This window comes from Cryptomeria japonica, chromosome 4 (genome assembly GCF_030272615.1).
Source record: "Cryptomeria japonica chromosome 4, Sugi_1.0, whole genome shotgun sequence".
NCBI classification, from domain to species: domain Eukaryota; kingdom Viridiplantae; phylum Streptophyta; class Pinopsida; order Cupressales; family Cupressaceae; genus Cryptomeria; species Cryptomeria japonica.
Window position 1 is genome coordinate 504,220,046 of NC_081408.1, and position 27,964 is coordinate 504,248,009.

Below are 27,964 nucleotides of genomic sequence, written 5' to 3' on the forward strand. Positions count from 1 at the left end.
TTCCATTAGCATTACCTTTTGACATCATAACTTCCTCATTCCATAACCACATAGGAAGGAAGGGGAGTCTACCCTAATTGACACTTGAGGGGGTTGTCTTTTTTGAAGATTTGTACCCAACAGTCTAGTGATCTAGGTACAAATCGCCATAAACTATAAACCATGTTCCATTTCTTAAAACTAGGTCTTTCTCCTCTTTACTAGAGAAAGTCACCATAAATAAATCCCCCCCACACAAATAAATGTTGATGTCGCCTTTGATCAATGGTTTCCATTTTTTCTATAGCTAGGTGGGCCAAGCATCAACGAAGTTGCTCACCAGAGTGAGTCTGAAATACTTGAGTAACAGATTTGTTGATTCCCCATGGGAATAGTAATAGTGGGAGACTTTGCCCATTATTAAACCAAGTGTGGAGATTTATTACTGTTGTCATTTTATGACACCCTTGGTCCATCAGTAACCGATCAGAGATATGTTCCATGGACCAGCGCTGCCTAGTTGATCAAGGAGAAAAGCAATGGAATTATGAAGTGTGAGGTGTTGTCTTGTCAGAAGGAAGTTCCTAAGTCTTCCTAACTACAGTGACTCCGTCTCCGAAGTTACCCCGGAACTCCGGAACCCCCAGGTTCCCAAGTTCCTTGTCCCTCAACCCCGGAACCCCCAAGTTCCCAAGTTCCTTGTCCTTCAACCCCGGAACTCCGAAACCCCCAGGTTCCCAAGTTCCTTGTCCCTCAACCCGGGAACTCTGGAACCCCCAAGTTCCCAAGTTCCTTGTCCTTCAACCCCAGAACTCCGGAACCTCCAGGTTCCCAAGTTCCTTGTCCCTCAACCCCGGAACCTCCAGGTTCCCAAGTTCCTTGTCCCTCAACCCCGGAACTCCGGAACCCGAGGTTCCCAAGTTCCTTGTCCTTCTACCCCGGAACTCCGGAACCCCCAGGTTCCCAAGTTCCTTGTCCCTCAACCCCGGAACTCCGGAACCCCCAAGTTCCCAAGTTCCTTGTTCGTCAACCTCGGAACTCTGGAACCCCTAGGTTCCCAAGTTCCTTGTCCCTCAACTCGGGAACTCCGGAACCCCCAAGTTCCCAAGTTCTTTGTCCTTCAACCCCGGAACTCCGGAACCCCCAGGTTCCCAAGTTCCTTGTCCCTCAACCCCGGAACCCCCAGGTTCCCAAGTTCCTTGTCCCTCAACCTCGGAACTCCGGAACCCCCAGGTTCCCAAGTTCCTTGTCCCTCTACCCCAGAACTCCGAAACCCCCAGGTTCCCAAGTTCCTTGTCCTTCTACCCCAAAACTTCGGAACCCCCAGGTTCCCAAGTTCCTTGTCCCTCTACCCCGGAACCCCCAAGTTCCCAAGTTCCTTGTCCTTCTACCCCGGAACTCCGGAACCCCCAGGTTCCCAAGTTCCTTGTCCCTCAACCCCGGATTTCCAGAACCCCTAGGTTCCCAAGTTCCTTGTCCTTCTACCCCGGAACTCCGGAACCCCTAGGTTCCCAAGTTCCTTGTCCAACTACAGTGACTCCGGTCTCCGAAGTTCCCCAACTATGGTGACTCCGGTCTCCGAAGTTCTCCAACTACGGGGACCCTGGTCTTTGAAGTTCCCCAACTATGGTGACCCCGATCTCCGAAGTTCCCCAACTACAGTGACTCCGGTCTCCGAAGTTCCCCAACTACGGTGACTCCGGTCTCCGAAGTTCCCCAACTACGGTGACCTCGATTTCCGAAGTCTTCTAAACTTGCTTCTAGCTTGCAACACTTCCGGATGGCGTGATTGACACTCAAGGCTTTAAATGCTCCGATAGTTTGGTGACTTATGCACTTTTTTTGTGGAGCCACAGGGGTGCATTTAATGCTTTTGGCAGGATTTCCATCAAGGGAGGTATGGGGCCATGCTTGGTGACTTATGTCATGCCTGACTTTGGAAGGTCAGTCAATCCACCTTCTCAGGATTGCCCTTTGTGGGTATGGCCAGGTTGCTTGCATGTACAAGCCAAGTGTATGCACTTCCCTGCACTTCTAGACTGACATGCAGGGGTCATGATCACCATTGTAAGCCATTTTTTCTATATAAGGCTGCTACGCCTCATTGTAAGGAGTTCTCTCCCTGCTGCTTGGAGTTTTCTCATGCTCTCCTCTTCTCTTGAAGACTTGTAATCTTTGCATTTTTGCAACTGTAAGATTGGCGTTTGGCCTTATGATTAATTGAAGAACACTATTCTTGCCTTCTTTCAACCTATGTGTGTTGTGTATGCTTTCTTACCTTCATCATAGGTGCGTGTTGTGGCTCTTTCTCTTCATATATGCTGTGTTAACTGGTTTTTTGAGAGTGACTTGTGGGAATCCTTCTCCCCTCTTGGCATTCAGTGGATTCTAACCTTCTTATATGCATTGGGGTCACTCATACAACTGAAAGTTGTGCATCTTCAGGGTGTTTCAGTTAATTACTTGTGTCATTAAGGTAGGGAGAGGAACAATCTCTTCTTGGTGCATCACCTCCCTTTGTTTCAAGCAATTTCTCTCTTCTCTTTTCCTCTGCAGCTTGTTAGGATAGGTTTAGGAGTTAGTTTTGAAGTGTTGAGTTGGTTGAACACCTGCACCTAGATAGAGAAGGAAGCCGGCCGTCTCTGGAGATTCAACCCCCTTGCCCAAGGTCCCACACTTCGGGGTTGTTTCCATGTTTCACAAGGTTGCTGAGTGGATAGCTCAGCAAGGGTGCAAGCTTTTGTGATAACAGTTTTTGGCACGCCCGGTGGGACTTATTCAATTCACATTCTAAGGATTTAGTGCTATTCTTAGTGTTTTGGCCTTTAGAGGCAGCCATCTCTCAAGCACTTGGCGATTCTGCTCAAGGACCAGTTCGTGCTCACACAAAGTTCATAACTCTGGGACCCCGGAACCCCCAGGTTCCAAAGTGCTTAGACCCAGAAACTCGGAACCCTCAAGTTCCAAACTCCCGAGCTTCCTCACTCCGGACATTCTAGCACCCAAGGTGCCGAAGTGGTCACACTCCGCAACTCCGGACCTCCGAGCTCCCGAGGGCGGTTGCAGATTTCATGCCCAAAATTCATACAAGGGCATCTTCTAGGGGCAGTTTCCAATTCATAGAGCTTCCATCTGTAGGCTCTAGAAGGAGGAGAGGTAGACCTTCATTATCACCAGTCAGGGGTGACGAGGTTGTAAACCTTCCATCTCCCAGGTCTTGTTCTACTCCTCCATTTACAAGACCTTTTCTATCAAGGGCTCCCACCACGCATATCAGTAGACCATTGTTTCACATGGCAAGAAATCAAGTCTTTGTTACCTTCAATGGGGGGAGTCCCCTTGTTTTGACTCAGTGGAATGACATACCAGTGGCTGTGTTGAAGAGTATACCATACTTCACTGGTGAAATAGCTACTACACCCATTGAGCACATTCAAGACATTGCAAACATCTGCTCCGTCCATAACATCACTCAGGATGATGTTGCTGTCAGACTCTTGGCCACATCTTTGAAAGGCAAAGCCTTGCAGTGGTATAGAGGGTTGCCGTCTAGCTCCATCCACAATTGGGACGAATTGGGGGAGAAATTGTGCAACCATTTTGAAGACAAAAGTGATCACCTATCACTTGTGGAGCAGTTAACTACGATCAAGAGGGCACCCCACTAGTTCATGGGAGACTTCAACTTCAGATTCCATAAAACATGGAATAGGATTCCTGTTCTAGTGAAGCCATCCCCAAATCATGCCTTCTTGTATTATCTTAGAGCTCTCAACAGCGACATAGCTGTCATGGTACAATCGATGGGTGGAGCCTCTCTACCGGGTGCATATGACATAGCCATAAGAGCAGAAAATTGTTTGATCCAGGCTGGGAAGATAGCTCCAAGGCCTCCAATGCCTCTCTTCCCATAAGCTCCTACTCAACAACCAACCTTGGCTCCTATTCCCATGGCACCTGCAAGTCAACCATCCACGCCATCTACGTCCTCTAATGAGCTCCATGAGGTCAAGGCTCTATTACAAAACTTTGGCAATGAATTGGTGGCAGTAAAAAGACAGCAAACTCAGTATAACAGACCTTACCAAACACAAGGTCAAAATTATCAGCAAAACAGGCCACCCTTTCAAGGGCAAAACCAATGGAGCAATGCCAAGCCTTTGAATAGTGTGAACCCCACAAACGCAAGCAACTCAAATGCGATAGTTCCAATGCAAAATAACCTTGCCCAAGAGCAAGATTGGTGTCAACCATGTAATCAGCCACACAACCAAGGTGTATGCCAAAATGGAGGGTTTGCCCAAACCTTAGTGGTGCAAGATGAGCCGACCACTTCTGGCTAGCAATATGACCCTAATCAGCCTAGTGTTGGTCACCAGGCTCACTTACAAGAGGATTCTACCTTTTTCAATTGGTAGGAGGCAGAATTCTGTGGTTTGAACCAAACAAATGGTGAGTCCATGTTGCAGTATGCGAGGTCAAAGAAGAGAGCCATGGAGGCTACCTCACCTTCAACATTAGTCCAAGCTCCAACACCCAATGTAGCTGTCCATGATACAAGCCAAAGTACCATGCAAGGGAACAAGAGGCAGGAAGAGGTCCAAGTCGTCCAAAGAGAAAAAGTAGACCTTGTAGCCTCAAAGGGGCCTCTAAAGTCAGTTTGTGTTCCTTTCAACATAGTTGATCAGATGAAGGCGGCCAACCTCAACGTCACTATGTGGGAGGCCCTTTCAATCCCATCCCAAAGGGATTTGCTTAAAGAGGCATTAAAGGATGTCAATCAGTTAGGTGGTGAGGCAGCAGTCGGCGAAAAGATAGCCTCCACCAGCTTGGTGCAGCCCAAGGAGGAAGAAGATTCAAGCAAGATCAGCAAGCCTCCCCCTTTCTATCTCTCCTTAATCATAGGAGACAACTTGGTTCACAACTGCATGATAGATTCAAGAGTTAGTAGCTCAATCATGCCTAAGAAGGTAGTTGATCTTCTTGGCATAGAATATGAACCCGTGACCAAAGGGGTGGTCCAGTTAGATGGCACTTCTATTAAGACAGTAGGGGTGGTAAAAAATCTGAAGTTAACCTTGCATGCATGCCCTGGTTGCATTGTCTTGCAAGACGTGTCCATCATTGACCTCCCTGCCTTCTTCGCCATCTGCCTGTCTAGAGACTTCACAGCCAAGATAGGTGGGTACTTGTCTTTCGACTGGTCCCATATGCTATTTCGAACAAGGTATGGTACCAAGGTCACCATAAGGGCATAACCCATTGCCCAAAACCACATTGAGCCCTACACCCCTAGCCCTATAAACATAAATTGCACTTTGCATGAAGAGGGGGAGGAGTGTGTTGTCCGTGAGCCTGCTACTCTCTTGCAAGAGGTACCTGATTGCTTGTTGGACGAATGGGCCAATGCTTTTCAGTTTGATCCATTAGCTGAGACTGAAGAGACTGGGCTTGGCACCTATTGTATCCATGAAGAGGATACTCCTATCCCTAACCTCATCAAGACGCAAGGAGATTCAAAGGGGTTATGGAACATGTTTTTTGATGGTTCAAGAAACAAGAATGGTGCAGGTGCCGATGTGATGCTCGTTTCTCTTGAGCAGGAGAAATATTTCTTCTCCTTTAGGCTTCAATTTGGTTGCACTAACAATGTCGCTGATTATGAAGCCTTGATCCAAGGTCTCCAACTTGCACAAAGCAGAAAGATTAGATCTCTGCAAGTATTTGGAGATAGTGAGTTGGTTGTTAATCACATTCGAGCCCAAAGCGTAGCAAAGAACAACCTACTCAAATCATACAAACACAGGGTTTGGGATTTGATTGAAGGATTTGAGGCCTTCAATATCCAAAGCATTCCTAGGGTTCAGAACAAGCATGTTGATAGGCTTGCAGCGGTTGGTGCTCAGTTCGACATACCAACCCATGTTGCAAGTGAGAAGGAGCAACACATCATGCTTGTTGTGAGGCCTGCTGTCCCAGACAACCAAGTGAATTGGCAAGTGTTTGAAAGCGATCAGCAGATCGTCAACTTCTTGCAAAATGAAGCAGAATGTTCTGCTAAAAATTAGTCCAAGTTGCAAGACCAGTATGGAGATCAAATTATGCAGCTCAACTCTAACAAGTTGCCTAAAGGTCTAGTTACCTTGGAGGGCATTTTCAACTCGGATGATCAGTTGAAGAAAAAAATGAACTTGGCTGCAAAGAGGGGTGATTACAAGCCAGTTGTTGTTGTTGAAGGTAGATCTTTGAACTTTGGCAAGGTGTGTTCCTCAACCGAGCAAGAGGCCTTTGTTGAGCTTTGCCAACAATATGATGACATAGTCGCGTGGACCTATGAAGACTTGAAGGGTTTTGATCTTAGCTTAGCCCAGCATACCATAGAGCTAAACCAAGATGATAAGCCAGTTAGACAAAAGAAAAGGCCAATAAACCCCAAAATTGAGCCACTAATGAGGAAGGAGTTGACCAAGCTCATAGAAGACAATATCATCTTTCCCATCAAGCACTCCTCCTAGGTGGCCAACCTTGTCCCTGTAAGCAAGAAGAATGGGGAAATCAGACTATGTGTAGACTTAAGGGATCTCAATAGAGCCTCCCTCAAGGATCATTATCCCCTTCCCTCTATGGAGTAGATTCTCCAAAAGGTCAGTGGCTCAGAAAGATTTTCATTCTTGGATGGGTATTCAGGCTACAATCAGATCTTGGTCCAAGAATCAGACCAATACAAGACTGCATTTACTACTAAGTGGGGCACCTATGCTTATTGTAAAATGCCCTTTGGGCTAACCAATGCAGGTGCCACGTTCCAAAGAGCAATGGACATGGCCTTCAAGGGTGTATTAGCAAAGTTTGTGCTTGTATACCTTGATGACATAACTATTTATTCGAAGCATGCAGCTGACCATCTTGGTCATCTTGAGCAGGTGTTCATGAAATGCAGGGAACAAGGTGTGTCTTTAAACCCTAGCAAGTGCGTATTTGCTACTGATCAAAAGGAAGATTGCTAGGACACATCGTATCCAAGGAGGGTTTGACCATTGATCTAGAGCGAGTGGAGGCTATTCTTTCTCTTCCACTCCCCAATCACAAGAAAGGATTACAAAGTTTCCTTGGTAGGATCAACTTTGTGAGGAGGTTCATTCCCAACCTTGCCACCATGGTAAAACCCCTCACTTTCATGTTGGAGAAAAACTTGGCTTTCAGTTGGACGAATGAGGGAAAGGCCGGTTTCGAAGAGATCAAACAAGCAATTGCTTAGGCCCCTACCCTCCTCAATCCTAATTATGAAAGGGATTTTATCCTCTATACCTTCGGAGGAGAATCCAGCATTTCAGCTGTCCTAACACAACTGAACAATGACAAGTTGGAGCAACCTATTGCTTTCTTTAGTGAGGGGCTAAAGGACTTGAACTTAGATATATCTATGTAGAGAAGCAAGTCCTCACTGTTGTAAGGGCATTAAAAAAGTTCAGGCACATGTTGTCCAACAACAGGATCCAACTCTTAGTTCCGCATGCAAGTGTCAAGGATCTCCTTCTAAACAAGGATATCAGTGAGAAGAGGGCTGGGTGGATAACCAAGGTCATTGAGTATGACATCAACATCAAGATCACCTATGTTGTAAGAGGCAGGGGCCTATGTTGTAAGAGGCAGGGGCCTATGTGAACAACTTGTCTCATCTTCTAAGACTACTTCAGAGGTCGCCCTTGTGTTACAAGAGGATCAACCAACTGACAACATCACTCAATTCAGTTGGGTAAGTGACATGACCACCTTCTTAATGGAAGGTAGATACCCCCAAGGTCTGGACAGGACCAAAAGAAGACATTTCAGGTTGCATTCCATTCCCTATGTCTTAGTGAATGACACTCTTTTTCGAAAAGACTCTAATGGAGTCTTACTAAGATGTATTGAGCAAAACCAAGTCAGCAGATTGTTAGAGGAATTTCATGATGGCTCTTCAGGGGACCACTTCTCTGCAAGGACTACGACTATCAAAATAATGAGGGTTGGTTATTATTGGCCATTCTTATTCAGTGACTCACATAGATGGGTGAAGAATTGCAAGAAATGTGCTCTCTTCTCTGGGAAGCAAAGACTAGCTGCCCTACCCCTTCATCCCATCCAAGCAGATCAACCATTCGCCCAATGGGGTTTAGACTTCATTGGCATGATAAACCCACCTTCTAGTGTTGGCCATAAGTGGATCTTGGCCGCAACGGATTACTTCACTAGGTAGACAGAGGCGGTTGCATTGAGGGATGCTACTGAGGCCTCAGTGTTAGAATTCCTTGAGGGAATTGTGACAAGATTCGGTGTCCCCTCCACCATCATATCAGACAATGCCAGGGTATTTGTTGGAACCCAAATCAGTTCTTGGGCAGTTAAGCATGGTGTATACTTGAAGACATCATCCAACTATTACCCTCAGGGTAATGGCTTAGCTGAATCTTCCAACAAGAACCTCATCAGGATAATTAAAAGGACAATTGAAGACAATCAGAGGGCATGGCACACTAAGTTGAGGACAGCCTTATGAGCTGACAGGATTACACCCAAGCGGGTGATTGGTAACTCCCCTTTCATGCTAGTATATGGGAAGCAAGCAAGACTCTCAACTTCCCTAGAGTTACCCTCTCTTGAACTAGCGCATTAGCTGGAATTAATAGAGAATGATGCCATGACAGTAAGACTAGCTGAGCTGATGGAGCTGGAGGAGGTTAGAAGTCAAGCTATGCATACACTTAAGACTTATCAAGAGCAGGTTAAGAAGGTTTTTGACAAAAAGGCCACTAATAGGGTCTTCAAAGAGGGAGACCTTGTTCTCAAGTGGGATGCAGACAGAGCCAAAGCTGGGCGACACTTCAAATTTGATGCTATCTGGAGTGGTCCATATGTCATCACTAGTTGCAAGGAGGCCAATGCATTTCATCTCTCCAAGCTTGATGGCGAAGTTCTTCCAATCCCAGTGAATGGGATTCATCTCAAGCCTTGCTTCTAAAGAGGGTGTTGATGACTATGTAAATATTAGACTAGAGGTTGTTTTGCTTTCATAAGTGCTTATGCACATGCCGCATTCTCCTTAAGAGGGTGTGTGCTCTAGTTTTTAGTTTTCCTCCAAGTGATGGCACACACATGTTTTGGGTCTTCATGCTTAAGACTTCTGGACTTCATGCTTAGCAGGCAAGCATCCCACAGAAATCGCCAAAAATGTTGTCATTTTATGACACCCTTGGTCCATCAGTGAGAACCGATCAGAGATATGTTCCATGGACCAGCGCTGCCTAGTTGATCAAGGAGAAAAGCAATGGAATTATGAAGTATGAAGTGTGAAGTGTTGTCTTGTCAGAAGGAAGTTCCTAAGTCTTCCCAACTACGGTGACTCCGTCTCCGAAGTTACCCCGGAACTCCGGAACCCCTAGGTTCCCAAGTTCCTTGTCCCTCGACCCCGGAACTCCGAAACCCCCAGGTTCCCAAGTTCCTTGTCCCTCAATCTCGGAACTCCGAAACCCCCAGGTTCCCAAGTTCCTTGTCCTTCTACCCTGGAACTCCAGAACCCCCAGGTTCCCAAGTTCCTTGTCCCTCAACCTCAGAACTCCGGAACCCCCAGGTTCCCAAGTTCCTTGTCCTTCTACCCCAGAACTCCGGAACCCCCAGGTTCCCAAGTTCCTTGTCCCTCAACCCCGGAACTTCGGAACCCCCAGGTTCCCAAGTTTCTTGTCCCTCTATCTCGGAACTCTGGAGCCCCCAGGTTCCCAAGTTCCTTGTCCTTCTACCCCGGAACTCCGGAATCCCCAGGTTCCCAAGTTCCTTGTCCCTCAACCCTGGAACCCCCAGGTTCCCAAGTTCCTTGTCCTTCTACCTCGGAACTCCGGAACCCCTAGGTTCCCAAGTTCCTTGTCCCTCAACCTCGGAACTTCGGAACCCCCAGGTTCCCAAGTTCCTTGTCCTTCTACCTCGAAACTCTGGAACCCCCAGGTTCCCAAGTTCCTTGTCCAACTACGGTGACTCCGGTCTTCGATGTTCCCCAACTATGATGATTCCGGTCTCCGAAGTTCTCCAACTACGGTGACCCTGGTCTCCGAAGTTCCCCAACTACAGTGACCTCGATCTCCGAAGTCTTCTAAACTTGCTTCTAGCTTGCAACACTTCCGGATGGCGTGATCGACACTCAAGGCTTTAAATGCTTCGACAGTTTGGTGACTTATGCACTTTTTTTGTGGAGCCACAGGGGTGCAGTTAATGTTTTTGGCAGGATTTCCATCAAGGGAGGTGCGGGGCCATGCTTGGTGACTTATGTCATGCCTGACTTTGGAAGGTCAGTCAATCCACCTTCTTAGGATTGCCCTTTGTGGGTATGGCTAGGTTGCTTGCATGTATAAGCCAAGTGCATGCACTTCCCTGCTCTTCCAGATTGACATGCAGGGGTCATGATCACCATTGTAACCCATTTTTTCTATATAAGGCTGTTACGCCTCTTTGTAAGGAGTTCTCTCCTTGCTGCCTAGAGTTTTCTCATGCTCTCCTCTTCTCTTGAAGACTTGTAATCTTTGCATTTCTGCAACTGTAAGATTGGCATTTGGCCTTATGATTAATTGAAGAACACTATTCTTGCCTTCTTTCAACCTATGTGTGTTGTGTATGCTTTCTTACCTTCATCATAGGTGCGTGTTGTAGCTCTTTCTCTTCATATATGCTGTGTTAACTGGTTTTCTGAGAGTGCCTTGTGGGAATCCTTCTCCCCTCTTGGCATTTAGTGGATTGTAACCTTCATATATGCATTGGGGTCACTCATACAACTGAAAGTTGTGCATCTTCAGGGTGTTTCAGTTAATTACTTGTGTCATTTCAGTAGGGAGAGGAACAATCTCTTCTTGGTGCATCACCTCCCTTTGTTTCAAGCAATTTCTCTCTTCTCTTTTCCTCTGCAGCTTGTTAGGATAGGTTTAGGAGTTAGTTTTGAAGTGTTGAGTTGGTTGAACACCTGCACCTAGATAGAGAAGGAAGCCAGTCTTCTCTGGAGATTCAACCTCCTTGCCCAAGGTCCCACACTTCAGGGTTGTTTCCATGTTTCACAAGGTTGCTAAGTTGATAGCTCAACAAGGGTGCAAGCTTTGTGATAACAGTTACCAAACCCAAATATTAAGACTTTTTCAAGTGAGGTATATGATAGCATCGACTCAATGATTGAGAAGATGAAAGCCATCATAAATGCAAAAGGGCAAGATCCTCGAGAAAAAATATTCAAACTATACAAAACCATTGAAGTGAGAAGGATTAAAATGATCACTCTGCTACATCTTGTCTTTGCATCGAGTCCCAAATATTATAATGTTGAGCTCCTTTCTTGGCAACAAGAGTTGCCCCATATAGATGTTGAAGTTAGTCAAGGGTACAAAACAACACTTTGTAGACTCTATCAATAGTGACATATGGGATGTTGTGAGAATTGAGTTCATGGATTTTGCATGCTTTAACGATTGCAGTCTTGATGCTCTTCAAGACAAGTATATGGTTGATGCTCATAATTGGTGGTACATCTATGACCAACCATTCACACACCTACAACCTCTTGCAATTAATTTAAATTTATTAAATTTTGCAACTAACTCTCTAATTTTGTCTTAATAGGTTGCTATTTCATTTGCATTCAATAGGAATTGGAGCATAGATTCCTTGATCCACTCACTAAAGTGCAATTGACTACATTCAAAAAGGTAGGGGGCTTGGTGTTGTTGTGACCTTTTCACACATCGCCCCATTGCAAATGGGGACCCCCTCTTCTGCTTTCTGCGTTTTGTTAGTTTAGGGTTTTTGGTAGCTAGACGGCAATTTTGAGTTCCCGAGTCTCATTTTTGATGTGATCATGCCCAGAGGTCTTCTAAGTGCTAGTAATGTTTAAATTTTAAGTTTTGAATTCAATAGGATGAAGTGTTAGAAAATGTTAAAATGTCAAAGTGATCCTGAATTTTGCCTAAGTGTTGAGGTTGCAACTTGCTTTAAATGTGAGCGTAAAATGTGTTTAGGTATTGCAAAGTGGTGTGAATTTTGTGCTAGAGCATCAAAGTCCCCATAGGAGTTGTCTTGTCACTCCTAGGAGGTTAAAATTTTAAGTATGTCAAATGTGCACAAAGTCCTGATGGACCCCAGTTTTCCACCCCTCAAATCCAATTAAAATGATAAAAGTTTTGATGGAAATATAATTTCCACCAAGCAAAAATATAAAATTTAACAAGTTTGGGCTTTTACAAGGTAAAAATCATCATAGTCCCGATGGAAAACATTTTCCCCCCATGACTTTAAGGCATTAAATTGATCTGTCTCGATGGGAGGCGTTTTTCCACTGAGTTTCAAGTGTTTTTTGGGAAAATCTGAATATATTTGGATTCTCCATTGTGGTTGTCTTGATGGAGGTCGTTTTTCCACTAGGCCATTGTGAGTGGAAATGTACAAGGAAAGTGAGTCCATATGACTCATGTTTTTCCACTAGGAGGTAAATGACCAAGATAAGTGCAATTACTTGTCCAAATGAGGTTCGAATCTCCACTAAAGAGAAAAATAAGCAAGATAGTGTAATGTCCCCTACCTGATTAACATAATTAATCTATTTCAATATACTAAAATTTATTGAGAAACTAATCATGATGCCAGTCATTGATATTCTTCAATTTATTAGTTGTTAACAAGTGCATATTTATTTTCCTCATTAGATGATTAATTTTATTATTCATAGTTCTTAATATAAATATCAAACCCGGCTACTACTTCAGTTTTAAGGGAGAAGGACCTATGTATGTTACCAAAGTGCCTACAAACCAAATTACAATAGGTTCCCTCAAAGTTTACAGATCCAAGCCCTTACCTATCTTGGGTCTATCCCCTCAAGGCTTATGGGTCGCTGATCCCCACCCTATCTTGGGACTTAATCTATTGCTTGGATTTAGACTGCCCCTTCCTAACTACTGACAGTAATAACATGATTCAAACTATAAGTATACTAACTTGTCATGTATTATGAATATATTTAAAATTATGACTGTCATACATATTGCAGTCTATATTAAGATCACTAGTAAATTCTGCATCACAACATTATCAAGCTTCATATATTAAGCATACATATTCAACGCATCTCCATGCATACCACCAAGAACAAGGATGTTACTGCCTGTAACTTAATAACAGTTCTGATCTGATCTAATCGATGGTGATGTCACTAGATGCTTTTGATTCCTTCCCTTTATATCTCTCAATGTGAAGGAGAGGTCACACCTCTTCATCATGTATGTCCTTTGGGAAGAGACACGCCCTTTCACCATTAGCACCCTTTGAAAGAGTGCAACTCTTCATTCTTTCTGCCCTTTGAAAGGGACACAACCTTCCACAATCAGATCTGCACTTTGAAAGGGACACTAGAGATGATACAGAAGCACGCACTGCACAAGTGGCTGTTTTGATAGGTGATAAGACAAGAGATGTGGTTACTCCTATGGATTATTAGGTTACCACAATTGACCTTGGACCTACTATGAAGAAGCAATAGTTCCAGGTCAAGGCAATTGAGGCACGATTGGATAGGACTATTGAAAAGAAAGAGATGCTTGAGAGTGAGAACATGAGACTCAAGGAGTACATTGAAGGGATGAATTATTTAAGGCACGAGGATCCTACCTTTGTCTCACCCATTGTTGTTGCTCATGGATTCCCTTTTGATCATGAGGCAATGAGGAATACATATTAGGAAGTTGGAAAATGGATAGAGGAGGTTTTGAAACAAGTAGACGATTTCCTAGCTCAATTCGTCCAAGCATTTGACAAGACAGCTATGCTTATATTCAGGATGCAATACTTGGAAGGAGTTTGGGAAGATTTCCAACCAGGACAGGAGAAGACTATTTCTCGCCTCAAAGTGTTGAAGTGAATTCCAATGTCCACATTGATCTAGGAGGGAGTTGTTCAGTCGGGTAATGTTTATGATTTCCATGGTTGGTATTGTTCCTTGGCCATGGGAAAGATTGTGTATGATCATGCAAAGCAAGAGTGCGTGGAGATGGAAACCGTTCAAGAGATACAATCCAAGGTCCTTGCATCCATTGAAGAGATATTGGGACTAGATGTCCATGCTTCCAACAGTTTGAACTTGGAAGAATTGAAAGAGAAAATGAGGTTTATCTACTTCAAGTAGTTGGAATCTGAGGAAGAATCAACTAGCTGACTTGGTTTCTCTCGTGAATCACATCAACAACTTGCAAAAACTTATGCTGGATTGGGAGAGCATTTTTTATGCTTGCTCAGATGCCTTGGATGTGATCAATTTGCAGTAGGAAGGTCTACCTAGTGTTATGATGGAGGAACTCAACTTAGTCTTAGCTAGAGAGAGGGATGCAAGTCGGAATCTTCTAGAAGATTCCCTACTTGATGACTAGGCATCATCCCATTGGACCTTTTTTTTAATTCCACTTTTGATGTAAACCTAATTATGGCAATATTAGGGCAATGTTGGCATGATCTTGGCCCTTGATTCTAGATTGAATCTTGGGCATCCATTTCATTTTGAGACTTTATATAAACCCATTTGCCTCTCATTTGCAAGGGAGAGATTTTTGTGAATTGTCGTCTACATGCTGCAAGTTTGAATATAATCTTTGAAGTTTGGTGATTTTGTTTCGATTTTGTATGCATTTGTGGTTCTCATTGCCTCCAAATTTAGATTAGAATTTGTTTCAAGTACTTTAGATTGAATGAAAGAAGTGTTGAATGCATTTGAATGAAATTCGATTAATCCATACCACTAGCTTCTTGTTGATTGTAGGTTTGCCTTGTGTGGTCAATTGGAATTTGAATTGAACTTAACTTCAATTATTGCTCGTTCGTTGGTATGCATTGCCTTGATGGTATCCATGTTGATGGTAATAATTTGAACATCTCTAAATTTACCTTAGATGATTGCATTAAGCTTGTGTTGAATTGTTCTTTGATGGTGAAACCTAGCCTAGTTGAATTTCATTGAATCATTCATTGCCTCTTGCATTCTAGGTTAGATAGGATTAGATTAGAACTCCTAAAGTCTTATCCTTTTGCATTTTATTTAAAGTCTTTGTTAGAATAGATTAAGAGCTCAATTGCAAAATCATAAGTCATCTGAAATCATTGGCAAATCCGTGTCCATTCATGTGTAATGTCCCCACTTGGAAATAGAATTTAATAATAAATGATAATAATAAAATTAAAACATTAAAAATTAAATTAAAATATAAAATAATATAATTAAATATGATTAATGAAGTTGATGAAAAGTCAAAAGACATGAAAGGAAAAGTTGTGACTCCCTCAACAATGAGATATAAAAGGGAGAAGAGAACCTCATTTGAGAGGGGGCGTAATTTGGAAATGAGAAGTGCAGATCTGATTATGAAAGGCTGTGTCCCTTTCAAAGGGTAGAAATAATGAAGAGTTGCTCTCTTTCAAAGGGTGCTAATGGTGAAAGGGTATGTCTCTTGCCAAAGGGCATACATGATGAAGAGGTGTGACCTCTCCCTCAAATTGAGAGATATAAAGGGAAGGAATCAAAAGCATCTAGTGACATCACCATTGATCAGATTAGATCAGAATTGTTATCAAGTTATAGGCAGTAACATTTGTGTTCTTGGTGGTATGCATGGGGATGTGCTTAATATGTATGCTTAATATCTGAAGCTTGATAAAGTTGTTATGCAGAATCAAGTAATAATATTGTTACAAACTGCAATATGTATGACAGTCATACTTAATATCATATGTGTTCATAATACATTAGAAGTTAGTGTACTTATAGTCAAAATCATTTTATTACTGTCAGTATTTAAGAAGATGGGGATGAGATGTTCCAAAGAGGGGCAGCCTAAATCCAAGCAATAGGTTAAGTCCCAAGATAGGGTGGGGATCAGTGACACATAAGCCTTGAGGGTATAGACCCAAGATAGGTAAGGGCTTGGATCTGTAAACTTTGAGGGAACCTATTGTAGTTGGTCTCTAAGCACTTTGGTAACATACGTAAACCCTTCTCCCTTAAAACTGAAGTAGTAGCAGGGTCTGATATCTATATTAATAATGATATTAATCATCTAATGAGGAAAATAGATAAGCACTTGTTAATAACTAATTGAATAATATCAATCAACTTTAATATATTGAAATAGATCAGGTAGGGGACATTACAGTTTGAAGTCATAAGAACAATTGTGTAAGTTCTTGAGTGAAAACAACAAATCACATCAGCCATTGAGTTACCCACATGTCAAGAACTGACCTTAGAAACTTTGGAATCGTCTTAGTTGATCAGATATTTAGCATTTGAGGTGATTTTGTTCAAGAGGGGGTAAAATACTTTGGTATTTTATTTTGTGTTCGATTGTGCATAAAAACATATCAACAGGTGTATGTGTAGGCGAACTTCCGGTTCCTTACACAAACAAAGTGGCTACAGAGAAGGGATATCGAACCAAAGCATATTAAATTGGATGTTTCCACTACCCACTTTGCTACGCTTGATGTTGACGATGAATATGAACCAACTAGTGAGCATGGGAGTGCTAGTGCTAGTGCCAATGGCACTATTTGTGGTTCTTCTAATTTACCACTACTTACATCATCTAATATGGATGGTTACGATGATATTTTTGAAGACCCATATGAGTTTTGATCAATGATGGCTGATTGTTGACACTGGACATTATTATTTTTGAACTTTAATAAATCACGACTTTCGAGATTGACTAATATTTGACTATTAATATGGTGGTTTTGTTTATTACATAATATAATATAAGATGCTATGTGTGGTGTATTTTGAACTTAATTACTGCTACAAATATATATTTATGAGTTTTATATGTTTTTGTATGGACAAACTCAAAACAAGTTCAATTCTAGTTTTATTCTTTTAACCGAATCTGCAAATCGAACTCTTGAACCTGAACCAATACAAGGACTGGCAACTTTTTATATCTTAAAAATTTTATATATTAGAAGAAAAAAAAAGTAACAAGGCTTTGTGAGAATTTCATTAAAACTTAATAAATCTCTCCAAATGGCTCAACATTGGGATGAAACTCCTGTTGTTGATATACCCATATGGGTGAATCGATGAACTTGATTAACAAGTTTATTGAGATGGATTTGGGCAATTATTCAAGGGCTTTACCCCTTGACAAATTGCTGATCAGCTAGGCAGATAAAGAGTGGAGACCAAAGATACAAGGTGATATTGACATTTTCTTGTGTGAGAGGGGTTTCTTATTGTGACTTTTTCAGTCAAAGAGGAGAAATAACTAATTTTTCAAAATAGATGTTGGTTCATGGGCCTGCAGTCTATACCTGGATCATAGGATGATGCATTTTGGTCCAACAAAAGAAACACCCTTTTGCTACTGGTCTGGGCAAGACTTCCCTTCCTTATTTTGTTTATCTGGAACAAGAATAGAGAACAAATGGTTTGAGGGGTACTTGAGTTTTGTGATTGAGCATTGTCAGCTTGGGTGTACTGGATAGGAGAGTATTTTTACCATACCATCTACCACATGTCCATCAGGTTGTCCCCTCTCGCGTTGTTGTATGGTTATGATGCACCCACTTCCACAGAGTTTGATTCTTCTATAAATATGGGTCCCCGTAGCAAGAGACTTAATTGAACATAGTAGGCAGGTTTTAACAGGTTTACACGATCAGCTTTAGCATGCACAAAATCAACAAAAGATTTTGCTTACAGACATTGCACTGAGAGACATTTTGAGGTAGGAGATATGGTTTTCTTGCAGTTGTAGTTCTACAGGCAGTCAACTTTAAAAAGGAGTGGTACTGAATAACTTAGACCTTGCTTCTGTCGTCCTTACAGAAGTGTACAATGTGTTGGTGAGGTGGTTTATAAGTTGGAGCTGCCCCCGAATAGTCAAATTTACAGAGTCTTTCATATCTTGTTTGAAAGGCATTGGGACAGCAGGTCACACCTTCTGTTGAGCTTCCACCTCTTGATGATGAAATAAAGTTATCTTATTGCCTGATTAGATACTTGGAACTAGAGAGAAGTGACTGCAGAATCACTTATGGACAGATTTTTTGGTGCAGTGGAAAGGGTTGCTTAGGGAGTATGCTTCTTGGGAGTAAGCAGATATCCAGCCTTATCTTGCTTGAGGACAAGCAATTAGGAGGCATGTCCTCTTTTTAATCCGAGCATTGAATAAAGGGTCTGTTGGCAGTTAATTAGGAAATAGAGATTTAGTTGGCAGTTAGTAAATAATAAATTAGGACTTAGTCTTCAGCTTGATAATGCGAGTCAGTTTTCCAGGCATTTCCTAGTTAACACTCTGTTATCACAGCAAAATAAGGAAGTTGTATTTAGTTGTTGGTCATGTTTTGGGGGGGGTTAGTTGAGATTGAACTGCCACCAATTATGCAATTGATTTCCATTGTTTGGGGATCACTGCACTTAACCACCACCAATCATGGAATTAATTTCCATTGATTGAGGACTGCTGCAGTTGTGGGTAGGAGGGAGTGCTCAAGACAAAGAAGAGGATCTCTTTTGCAAGTGAAAAACAAAATTCAACTATAGCTAGAGGGAAAGGAAAGCTGTTACAGTAGTTTGGAGCTTGAGGACATATCCCTTCAAAAGCTTGGACCTGTTTACAACCTTGGGGATGAATACCCTCAAGTATGTGACAATTGGAGAACTGTGCAGGATGCCCAGAACCAGCAGGGCGATCTGTTTGTAATCTGCAGAGTGCTGAGGACATTCCAGAGTCTGGATCTGTTTGCTGGGTACGCCAGTGAGCCATATTAGATTAGTTCTTTCTATTTGTATGTTTGTGTTGTCAAGGAATAAATAAAATTTCTGTGTCAGGATATTCTGGTTTGAATTCTGTACACATTTAGCTAAACATTTTAAAATTGCCCTTTCACCTCACAGAACCGAGTTTGTAGTCTATCCTTTCTCCATCATTGGTTAGGGTTTATATCAGTGCATCTCCGAGTCCAGGATTGGGCAGGCCTAAATGGGGCCTGCTGGCTTGTTTTTTAGACTTGGCAAGTCTGGCAGTCTTAAGGCCAAATTGTTTACATTCATGCTTTTTGTAAAATATTTTTATATTGTGCTTTTTTAAATGTATACTCACAATAAATTAGAATAATTTTGTATTGAAATCTTGAAGATTGTTCTAGAGTGTTTCTGTTTGTTGAAGTATCTGGCTGGAGATGTGATTCAGATATATTATTTAGAAGCTTTAGTGATTTCACCTTCAACTTCAGTTTGTTGTAGATTCTGATCTGTTCCTAGTGGAACATGGGCATTAGCTTTGAGCTTACAATGTTTTGTGATGATTGAATGATGCAACAGTGTTGTTATCATGCACTTGTAGCAATACATAACCAGCTTTATTTGAGAAAATCAAGAATGTATCCTTCACATTGTACAAGCAAATTAAATAAATTATTAAAAAATTGAAATGTACCAGAAATTGAAAGATAATTCACATTAAAACAAACCATAATATTTATGGAGGTAAGTTAATCCACATTAAAAAAAAAAAAAAAAGCTATAATCTTTTAGATGTACCTTTATACAACCTTTTTTAATATGTAATTATTCAATATAAAATAAATTATGCATATTCATTAAAAAATAACATACATTTTGTCTGCTCAAGTATAACAGAAATTCATTGCTAGTCATAAATTGTACCTGCTTAAGAACTAGCATATATACTTATAAGAAATCTATTCAAAGAATGTCGATAAATATCATTAAACAATATTTTTTTTTATTATTTTTTTAATAAGAAATTTGAATTTTTTATTGTCATTTGGTATTTGATATTATTTAATTTTTTTTATTGTCATTGGGTATTTGATATTATTTTTTTAATATTTTTTTCCCTTTCCTAAATTTTTTATACAATTATTATAATATATTTATAATGTAATAATTTTTATTTTTAACATAAAAATATAATTATATTATATATAATTAATTTGTGTTATATAATATATTTAATGTTTTAATTGTATATTATATAATATTCATATATTAGATAATTAGTATTGTATAAAAATATATTAATTATTAATTATATATCTTTATATTTATATTTAGTAGTTTCCTAATATGAAATATAATATAATAGTACATACAATCATAAAATTAGTTTAAAGAAATTTAAAAATTTAATTCCAACATAAGGAATTAACCTATCTTATCCTTTTAATAATTAGGCACATGACAAAAATGGGCAGTGTCCAACAAAAATATTACCAAACCTCGCGAAAGAATAATTTGGCGATTATGGCTAAACCGTTGCGGTGCGTGGTTGGCAGCGGTAGCGGATTTTTTTAATTAATATTTTGTATATGATGGCCGCGATTTACATATTTTGACGAGATATTCGGGCGCGCTCTTTTTTCAATAACTATAACAGTTGGCCGGGAGAAAAAAGAATGGAATTTATTTTTTTCCGACATGAGATAATTTTCTGGTTACCTGAAAATTGTTTGATGGCAGATTAAATCTGTTTACAGGTATTTGACAGGTTTTCCGTAAATTGCGGAAAGGTAAGTCTACAATAAAAAAGCCTATTGGGTAATAATATGCAACACAATATTTGGCATGAAGTTACTGAGATGCTGAAAGGGTCCGGTCATAGGAGGTTCTAGTATTGTGTGAATACAATAGATACCCATTGTTTCAGTCCCTTGCTTTGATGCTTCAGCATGATGCATCTGATTTCATGACTTACAATTTTATATCTTTGTGCATGTGGGACTTCCAGAACAGCAATCCAATAAGTCATTATTTTATAGTTTATATTTTTTTAAGTTGGGTTCTCACGAAGCCCCTTCTAATGCTGTTGAAATTTTTGCTGAGATTTTTTAGGAATATTTTAAAGTGGATGGTCTTATGAAATTTGTAGTGCAGTTTAAGTTCCAAACTTTATGAAAGCTAGTGCTCTCATGAATTGTATTATTTGACAATTCAGAGTAATAAATATAAAATAATAAAAAAAATAAGATGTAAAAATTGAAAAATTTGAGATGATTGGGACTGCTATTTTTCAGAAAAAGATTCTGAGTAATCTTCTAGCAATATCAACTTCATGTGATTTTGTGTTCCTTAAAAATAGATCTGAAGCCCCTCCGTGTTTAAGCAGCTATGTTTCTTCCTATATAGAAAGTGGATATATAGATTCTATTGACTGTTTAAAGCTGACATAACCAGTAGCATAGATTCTATTGACTGTTTAAAGCTGACATGTAATAATTCAAGGTAATTTTTGTATGTTGTGACAGATATTCTCACTTGTCAATCATAAACTTTGCGGATTCAGTCCCTCCACCTGTGGATATGTAGCTTATGATAGTGTTTAGACCCGGATGCTCTTGTACCAACAGCACGACGAAGCTCCTGGTGATATGGGATAACAGGATCCAAAACCCCTACTTTTTCAGTCTCTACTCTCTTGGCGGACCATGACTTAAATGTCAATGCAGACGACATGGGAGAATAGAAGTTGAGAATTGTCGTGAAGAAAATTGGGTCTGAATTACTAGTTATTTTCATTAAATATTGCAGTATAGATGCTGGGAATATCATTATATTTCATAGATAATTTATTGAAACTAAGTTTCCAGATTTGTTGGCATTTAACCAATGTACACGAGTAATCCATTCATCTTGGGAGTATTCAAATGGCAATAAAGGAGTTCCATATAGTTCTATTTCTGTTTTCTCATTGCATGCTTTAAACTTTATAACTTGCTTAGTTGTATATTTTTACGTGGTTTTGTGCTCTAAAATGTGGGCATTCTCTCCTCTGTTATCCTTTATACTGTCTTTGAAATTCGTATGCTAATTCTTTTTTCGTAAAAGTACTATTCATATGAATAGTTAAAATCTTATTGATTTCTTTATTGTGACGGATACATGTTAAGAGACCACAAAAGGGCCTTACCTTTTTGTTCAGGCTGACGAGTTTCTTGTTTTCACAGGTTTACATGCCAGTTGGCTTAATAAACCAGTATATTGCCCTTTATCATCTATCTTGATAAATGTTTTTCACCCATCTGCAACAAATTATGAAAGAATGATTTGGAACCTTGAAAATGACTAAATATAATATTCAATGCTCTAAATGACTTCTGCTTATATGTTTGGACAATATCAAATCAAATTATCCATCTATATAATATGGAATGGGAATCATTTATCTAGTGCAAATGGAAATTTCCTGTCCTGTGCAAATGAATACTGAGTATGCATTCGTCGATTTATGTTATGTTGTAAGTCGAGTCACCAAGTGCGAGTACATCATGTTTTAATAAATAAGCAACTATAAATTTAATTTGCAATCCCAAAAAGGCCAGCTGCATATTTTCCAATGTTAATCAGGTCGATTGTTGTTATATTGACCAACTTATGGGACATGGAAATGACACCAAATGGTTCCCATGGTGGTAAAACCAGATTTTTGAAAATTTTAAATGAGAGGATCGTAGTAAAAGCTTCAATAGATATTAATTGTTAAGCTTTCACTTTTCTAATGAGGACCTTGATCTCTCATAAATTCGAAACAATTAAGGTAAGTAAAAGGTTATTAATCTTACTTCCACTACACTTTGCACAAAGCATGGATACAAATTGTTCCTTAGCTCAATTCTTATGATTTGCTTTCTTTCATGTATTCATTCATTTCAAAGATTATTATAGGTGTTAAATATCCACCTTATTTCAGTGTTTTATTTTGTTTAATAACTATCAAGTCTTTAGGGGCAGTTCAAGCCTCCCTCTTTGGGAGTGTAGCGTCATAAATTGTACACCCTTGTTAGGGTGGTACAATTCCACACTTGGTTTAGCACCCACCTTAGTGTGTTTTGTATTTTCCATTTCTAATTCCTTTTAAGCATTTAATTAATTAATTTAATTAAATCTAAATTCATATTTCATCACTTCATACATTATAAAGTTGGGCCCTTTTACTTTAAGTGTGCCCCTTTTATTTTATTCCTCCAATAAATCATTAAATCATAAACCCTAATTATGTCTTACTTCGACCTTTAAGGCGCAATTTCGCATGTCAAAACATCCTGAAATCAATTGTAACTTTGACATTCGCTTTAATATCATTGTAGCTAATGGCCCTGAAAAATTTGGTGAAAGTTGGTCAGACCATGCATAAGTTATGCACGGTCCTTGACATTTTTCTGAAAATTTTGGGAGCATAATTCTATGATATTATAATGATTAACCCCAATAAATTGGTAGAAAATTCAAATCTTAGGTCGGCCTAAAGACGAAATTAAGATCTAAGGTTTCATACATAAGAGCTCTCTTTCTTCATTTGAAGGTTTAGAAGTTTTTGGCTAAATTTTCTAGCGATCACAAGGAGTCTTCTATGCAGTGAAAGAGGTGGTCTTTTGGAGTCTTCAATAACATTCAACAATATCTATCAAGAATTTATCAAACATTCTTTCATCAATTGGGGGTTTTTGAAGATGTAGGAAATCAATAGGAGATCATCGATTGAAGATTGGTTTGTACCCCTCCCTTGGGGTTGGGTATGATTTCATATTGTTTTCATGTCTTTGTATGAGCTTCATTACATCAATTTGCAAATTTATATTTATGCTTTATATCACTTAGCATAATTGATTTAGAGCATTTACTTTGTCAATTACAAGCATTTAGGGTTTACTCTTTAAAGCATAGAGTTACTCTAGATTGTTTGCATTCATCATTTTAGGGTCTTGCACACACACAAGATTTTTGCACACACTATTTTACTAACATATTTGGGGTCATTTTCTGATGAACTATATAGGGTCATTTTCTGATGAACTATCGTTGTAATTTCGATAAAACGATGAAAAAAATTTTGTCGCTAAATCTCGTTGGGTTATTCGACAGACAAATTTTCATCAAAATTTTGACGCCTTCTTCGTCAGAATTTGACACATAATGTGGTGGTCTAATTCATTGGAATTCTTATGAAGTCACCAATCTTTCGACGAACCAAAGGGTATTATGCTTCGACGAGAATGGTGCATCTCAAACGAAATTTTTCGTCGCAGGTACAACATTCCCGTTGGAGCATAGTACCCTTTTTTATCAGAATTCTGAAAACAAATGCAAGGAAGCTCCGATGGGAATGGTGCACTTGCAACAAAATTTTCTGTCGCAGGTACAACATTCCTGTCGAAGCATAGTGCCCTTTTGTGTTGGAATTCCGACAGCAAATGCAAGCAAGCTTCGACGAGAGTGTTGTGCTTGGGACGAAATATTTCGTCGCAGATACAACACTCTCGTCGAGGCCTATGTTGGGCATGTCCGTCAGAATTCCGATGAACAGGCTATATTTAAAAAAAAACAATTGCCATCAGGGAATATAAAGCACCTACCCCGATCTTATATGTTATTTCGATAGGGTCTACATTGTTACAACCTACCCCTAGTTTTGTGTTGGGATAGCTATACTCTATTGGGATTACAAAATATTACTATTTCGTCTTTAGTGACTATTTCGATGGGCATCTCATTGTTTGTGTTCGGTATAACTATGTCGACAACCATGTTCAATATTGACTTATTAGATCGGGTTAGCTATCTCGAAATATACATAGAATGTTACTTAATGAGGGTTATTTTGTTGATATTTCTTAGGTCTATCAGGGATTATTCTTATGTGATTTTAGTTATAGTATGTGAGGTCTTATATTTAGTTAAAGAAAACTTCTGTAGCTTCAACCTTTCACTTATGCCAAATACAAAAGCTTGGTGATGACTGATATGCTAGGGGTATTAGGTATTGTTATTGGATTTTGGGGTATCAATAGTAGGATAGAAAAATGAGGATGATGCCCCCTCTAGAGGGTACTCGAGAAAAAAATAACATGAGTGGTCTTTTGAAAAGAAAAACGAAGGTAAAATAAAATAGACAGTCCAATGACTGGAGCTAAAGTGATATTCAATAAATCATAACAAAAAATAGTCCCAATCATCAAAGAGTTGATAGTAGAGACAACGATGTGTTAAGGCAAAATGAAGAATCCATAATAAGCTACAATGAAATCAAAAGTTCATACTACTCAAAGGACATAGATGAAGTAAAAAATAAGAATAGTAAAAGCAGTTAACAACTTTACCCAAGTAAGGATTTGATCCAATGCCAAAAGGGCCAAAGGCAGTTACAATGATTTAGGGTTAAAGGGGTATAAGGTTTAGATGAATGAGAACATGATAATATTGTAATAGCAATATGAAAACATCTTTGATAGTCCCAAATTCTCATAGACCTATAATACATAGTCAAAATAGTAACATAATTGAAACAAAAGGACAATTCACAGTTATACAGACTATCAAGAGATAGGTCACAACAAAATGCAACTATTCTCACAAAATGTCAAAGATCAAGCTACATTGATAGTTTTAAGCCTCAACATAGAACCAAGATAACCATTAAAGTAATTAAGAGGTGTATGAGCAACTATGGTAGTTAGGAAAGAAAAAACACAAGACAATGTATAGCATCATAGAATCCAGTCATATGATAAAGGCATTAGGGAAAAATTTCAACATCAATGAAGAAAATGCCTTATCAAGGGACAATGAACATAAGATTGAAAGTAGTCACTAGATTAAAAGGTGACCCTTGGAGTTACCAACTGAGTTGAACATCTAGTGAACGTGATGGAGCCAGTTCTTAAACAAGATAGACTGAAACCTAAGATTGAACCTAATATCACCTTTACCCAAAGTGGTAACTCAAAGCATACACCTGATGGACCAATATACATTACTGCTATAGCTAATGACAAACCCACATGTAGGGTGCTTATTGATCCACTATGTATGGTTAATATGAATACAAAAGAATATCTTTTCACATATGCATTATATCAAGACAATTATGATAAATCCGAAGTTTGATTAAGGTGCATGATGGTTTCACTTGTCCCACCATTGGTTCCATCACCCTCAAGTTCAAGTTTAATTTAAAAGCTTAGATGTTCCTTTTACCATTATTTCTACCTTAGACCAATTTCATGTGAAGTTGGCTCATTATTTAAGGCAGTGCCCTATGTAGTCCATTAAAATATTAAAGTTCTCAGTTCAAGGACAAGTGTAAACTATATTTCATAGTGGGTTCTAGCCCTTGTTTAGACGTGACATTCTCGTATTTGTATCTTTATTCTTCTATATGTTGTATACATGTTGTGTTGTATATGTGCTTTTGTGTTATCTTTTGGTGATGATGCAAAGCGTTGATGCTTTTTGGTCTCTTCCATGTTGACCTAAAAGGACCCTTTGCTCATGTATTCTTCCTCTAATAGTTTTCATCATCAAAGTTCAGGTATCCATGAACAAAAGATTCAAGAAGCAGCCTCAAGAGTATAGGAGAGATCTGAGCAAAAAAACATGAAGGAATAAAAATTGTAAAGTGATTGATATTGTGTCTTAGACTGCTAAAGACAACAAGATTTTTAATCTTTGATCTCAGACTTAGACAACTATTTGGTGTATTTGGTGACTGCCCTTTTAAAAAGTTAAATGAATATTTGCCTATGTAATCAACAATATGAATATAAACAAGTTACAAAATATATTTTCTGTAATCAGCAATATGAATATAAACAACAAAATCTTAATCAAGGACCTTACCTTTGATGGTCTCTGTAGGCACCTAAAATTGTCATGTCTAATTAAATAAATATTTAATTTATTTAATTATTTAAGCCTAATTCTTCTATTAATTAAATAAATCCTTATTTATTTAATTAATTAATTTATCCTTTTCTAGCATTTTTCCTCATTTAAATAAATACTTTTATTTATTTAAATTGTCTATTTCCTAAATTAAATAAAAACTTTATTTATTTAATTGATCTCTTTTCCTCTATTAATTAAATAAATCTTTATTTATTCGGTTAATTCATTAGCCTTTTTCTACCTATGCTACATGACACTCATCTCTTAATTCCTACACTACCTACCCCCTTTATCATTTTAGTATTTCCTCTACCTACCCTCTAATCCTAACCGACCATTTATCTTTACACCTCTTAATCTTATCCCTTCATTTCCTATAACGTCTTTTATATAAGAGGATACTCTCCTTCATTATCAACCCTAAGCATTCTAATCAATCTTATGTGATCAAGCTATCAATCACATTTCCGTTTTTTGTTGAGCTCTTATGCACACATAAAATCTGAGAGCAAATATATCCAAAAAGATAAATGGAGATAGGAAGAATGGAGATTCAAACCTTAGTGGACATGTGATGGTATAATCTTTTTTATTTTATTGATTTGCATTGTCTTAGGTAATCTTCATATGTTATGGTGGATCTTTATTGTTGTTAGGCTAGGGTTTTATGGTTGAATTCATTTAGTTTTTCAATATTGTTGTTTCCATTATCCACTTTTCACCATACACATTTTGGCACATCCGGTGGGACTCTTGTCCCTTTTGCATTTAGCATCTTTTATTGCAGATTTTGTGTTTTTGAAGTTGCAGATCCGACATTTTGTGACGATATTTCGACTTTCCACATCTACGCCCTCTGAAATCACGTTTTTGTTTTTTTGTTGCGTCTGCGCATTCCAAAATCGTGTCTATGTTCCCGACAGTATGTTTATTTTTCAGATTGCAAGTTTTCATTTCAGGGGCGTCTGTGCAGTATTCAGGCACGTCTATGTAGCATTTAGACACGTCTATGAAACATTTAGGGGCATCTATGCAACATTCAGTCACGTCTGTGCAACAGTCAGTCACGTCTATGCAACATTCAACCACGTCTGTGCAGTCTTAACTCATGTCTGTGCAGCATTCAGTCACATTTGTGCAACATTCAACCACGTATGTGCAGTCTTCAGTCACGTCTGTGTTCTCTGCATCATTTTTCAGTTCCTCAATTAGGGTTTCTATTTCGTCAGTTTGTCTTGTATTTAGGGTTTTAGA

The 27,964-nt window shown here is 39.2% G+C and overlaps 1 protein-coding gene across 2 annotated transcripts in view; it reads left to right on the forward strand.

Annotated features, from left to right (window-relative positions):
- LOC131053465 (uncharacterized) overlaps positions 1-21,723 on the forward strand; it is a 104,170-nt gene extending 82,447 nt beyond the window's left edge. For both annotated transcript variants that reach the window (XM_059219916.1, XM_057988076.2), the window contains one exon: positions 21,295-21,723. In XM_059219916.1, coding sequence (XP_059075899.1) covers positions 21,295-21,355 — 61 coding nt within the window. In that variant the 3' untranslated portion in view covers positions 21,356-21,723. The remainder of the gene's footprint in view (positions 1-21,294) is intronic.
- Positions 21,724-27,964: the final 6,241 nt, after the last annotated feature.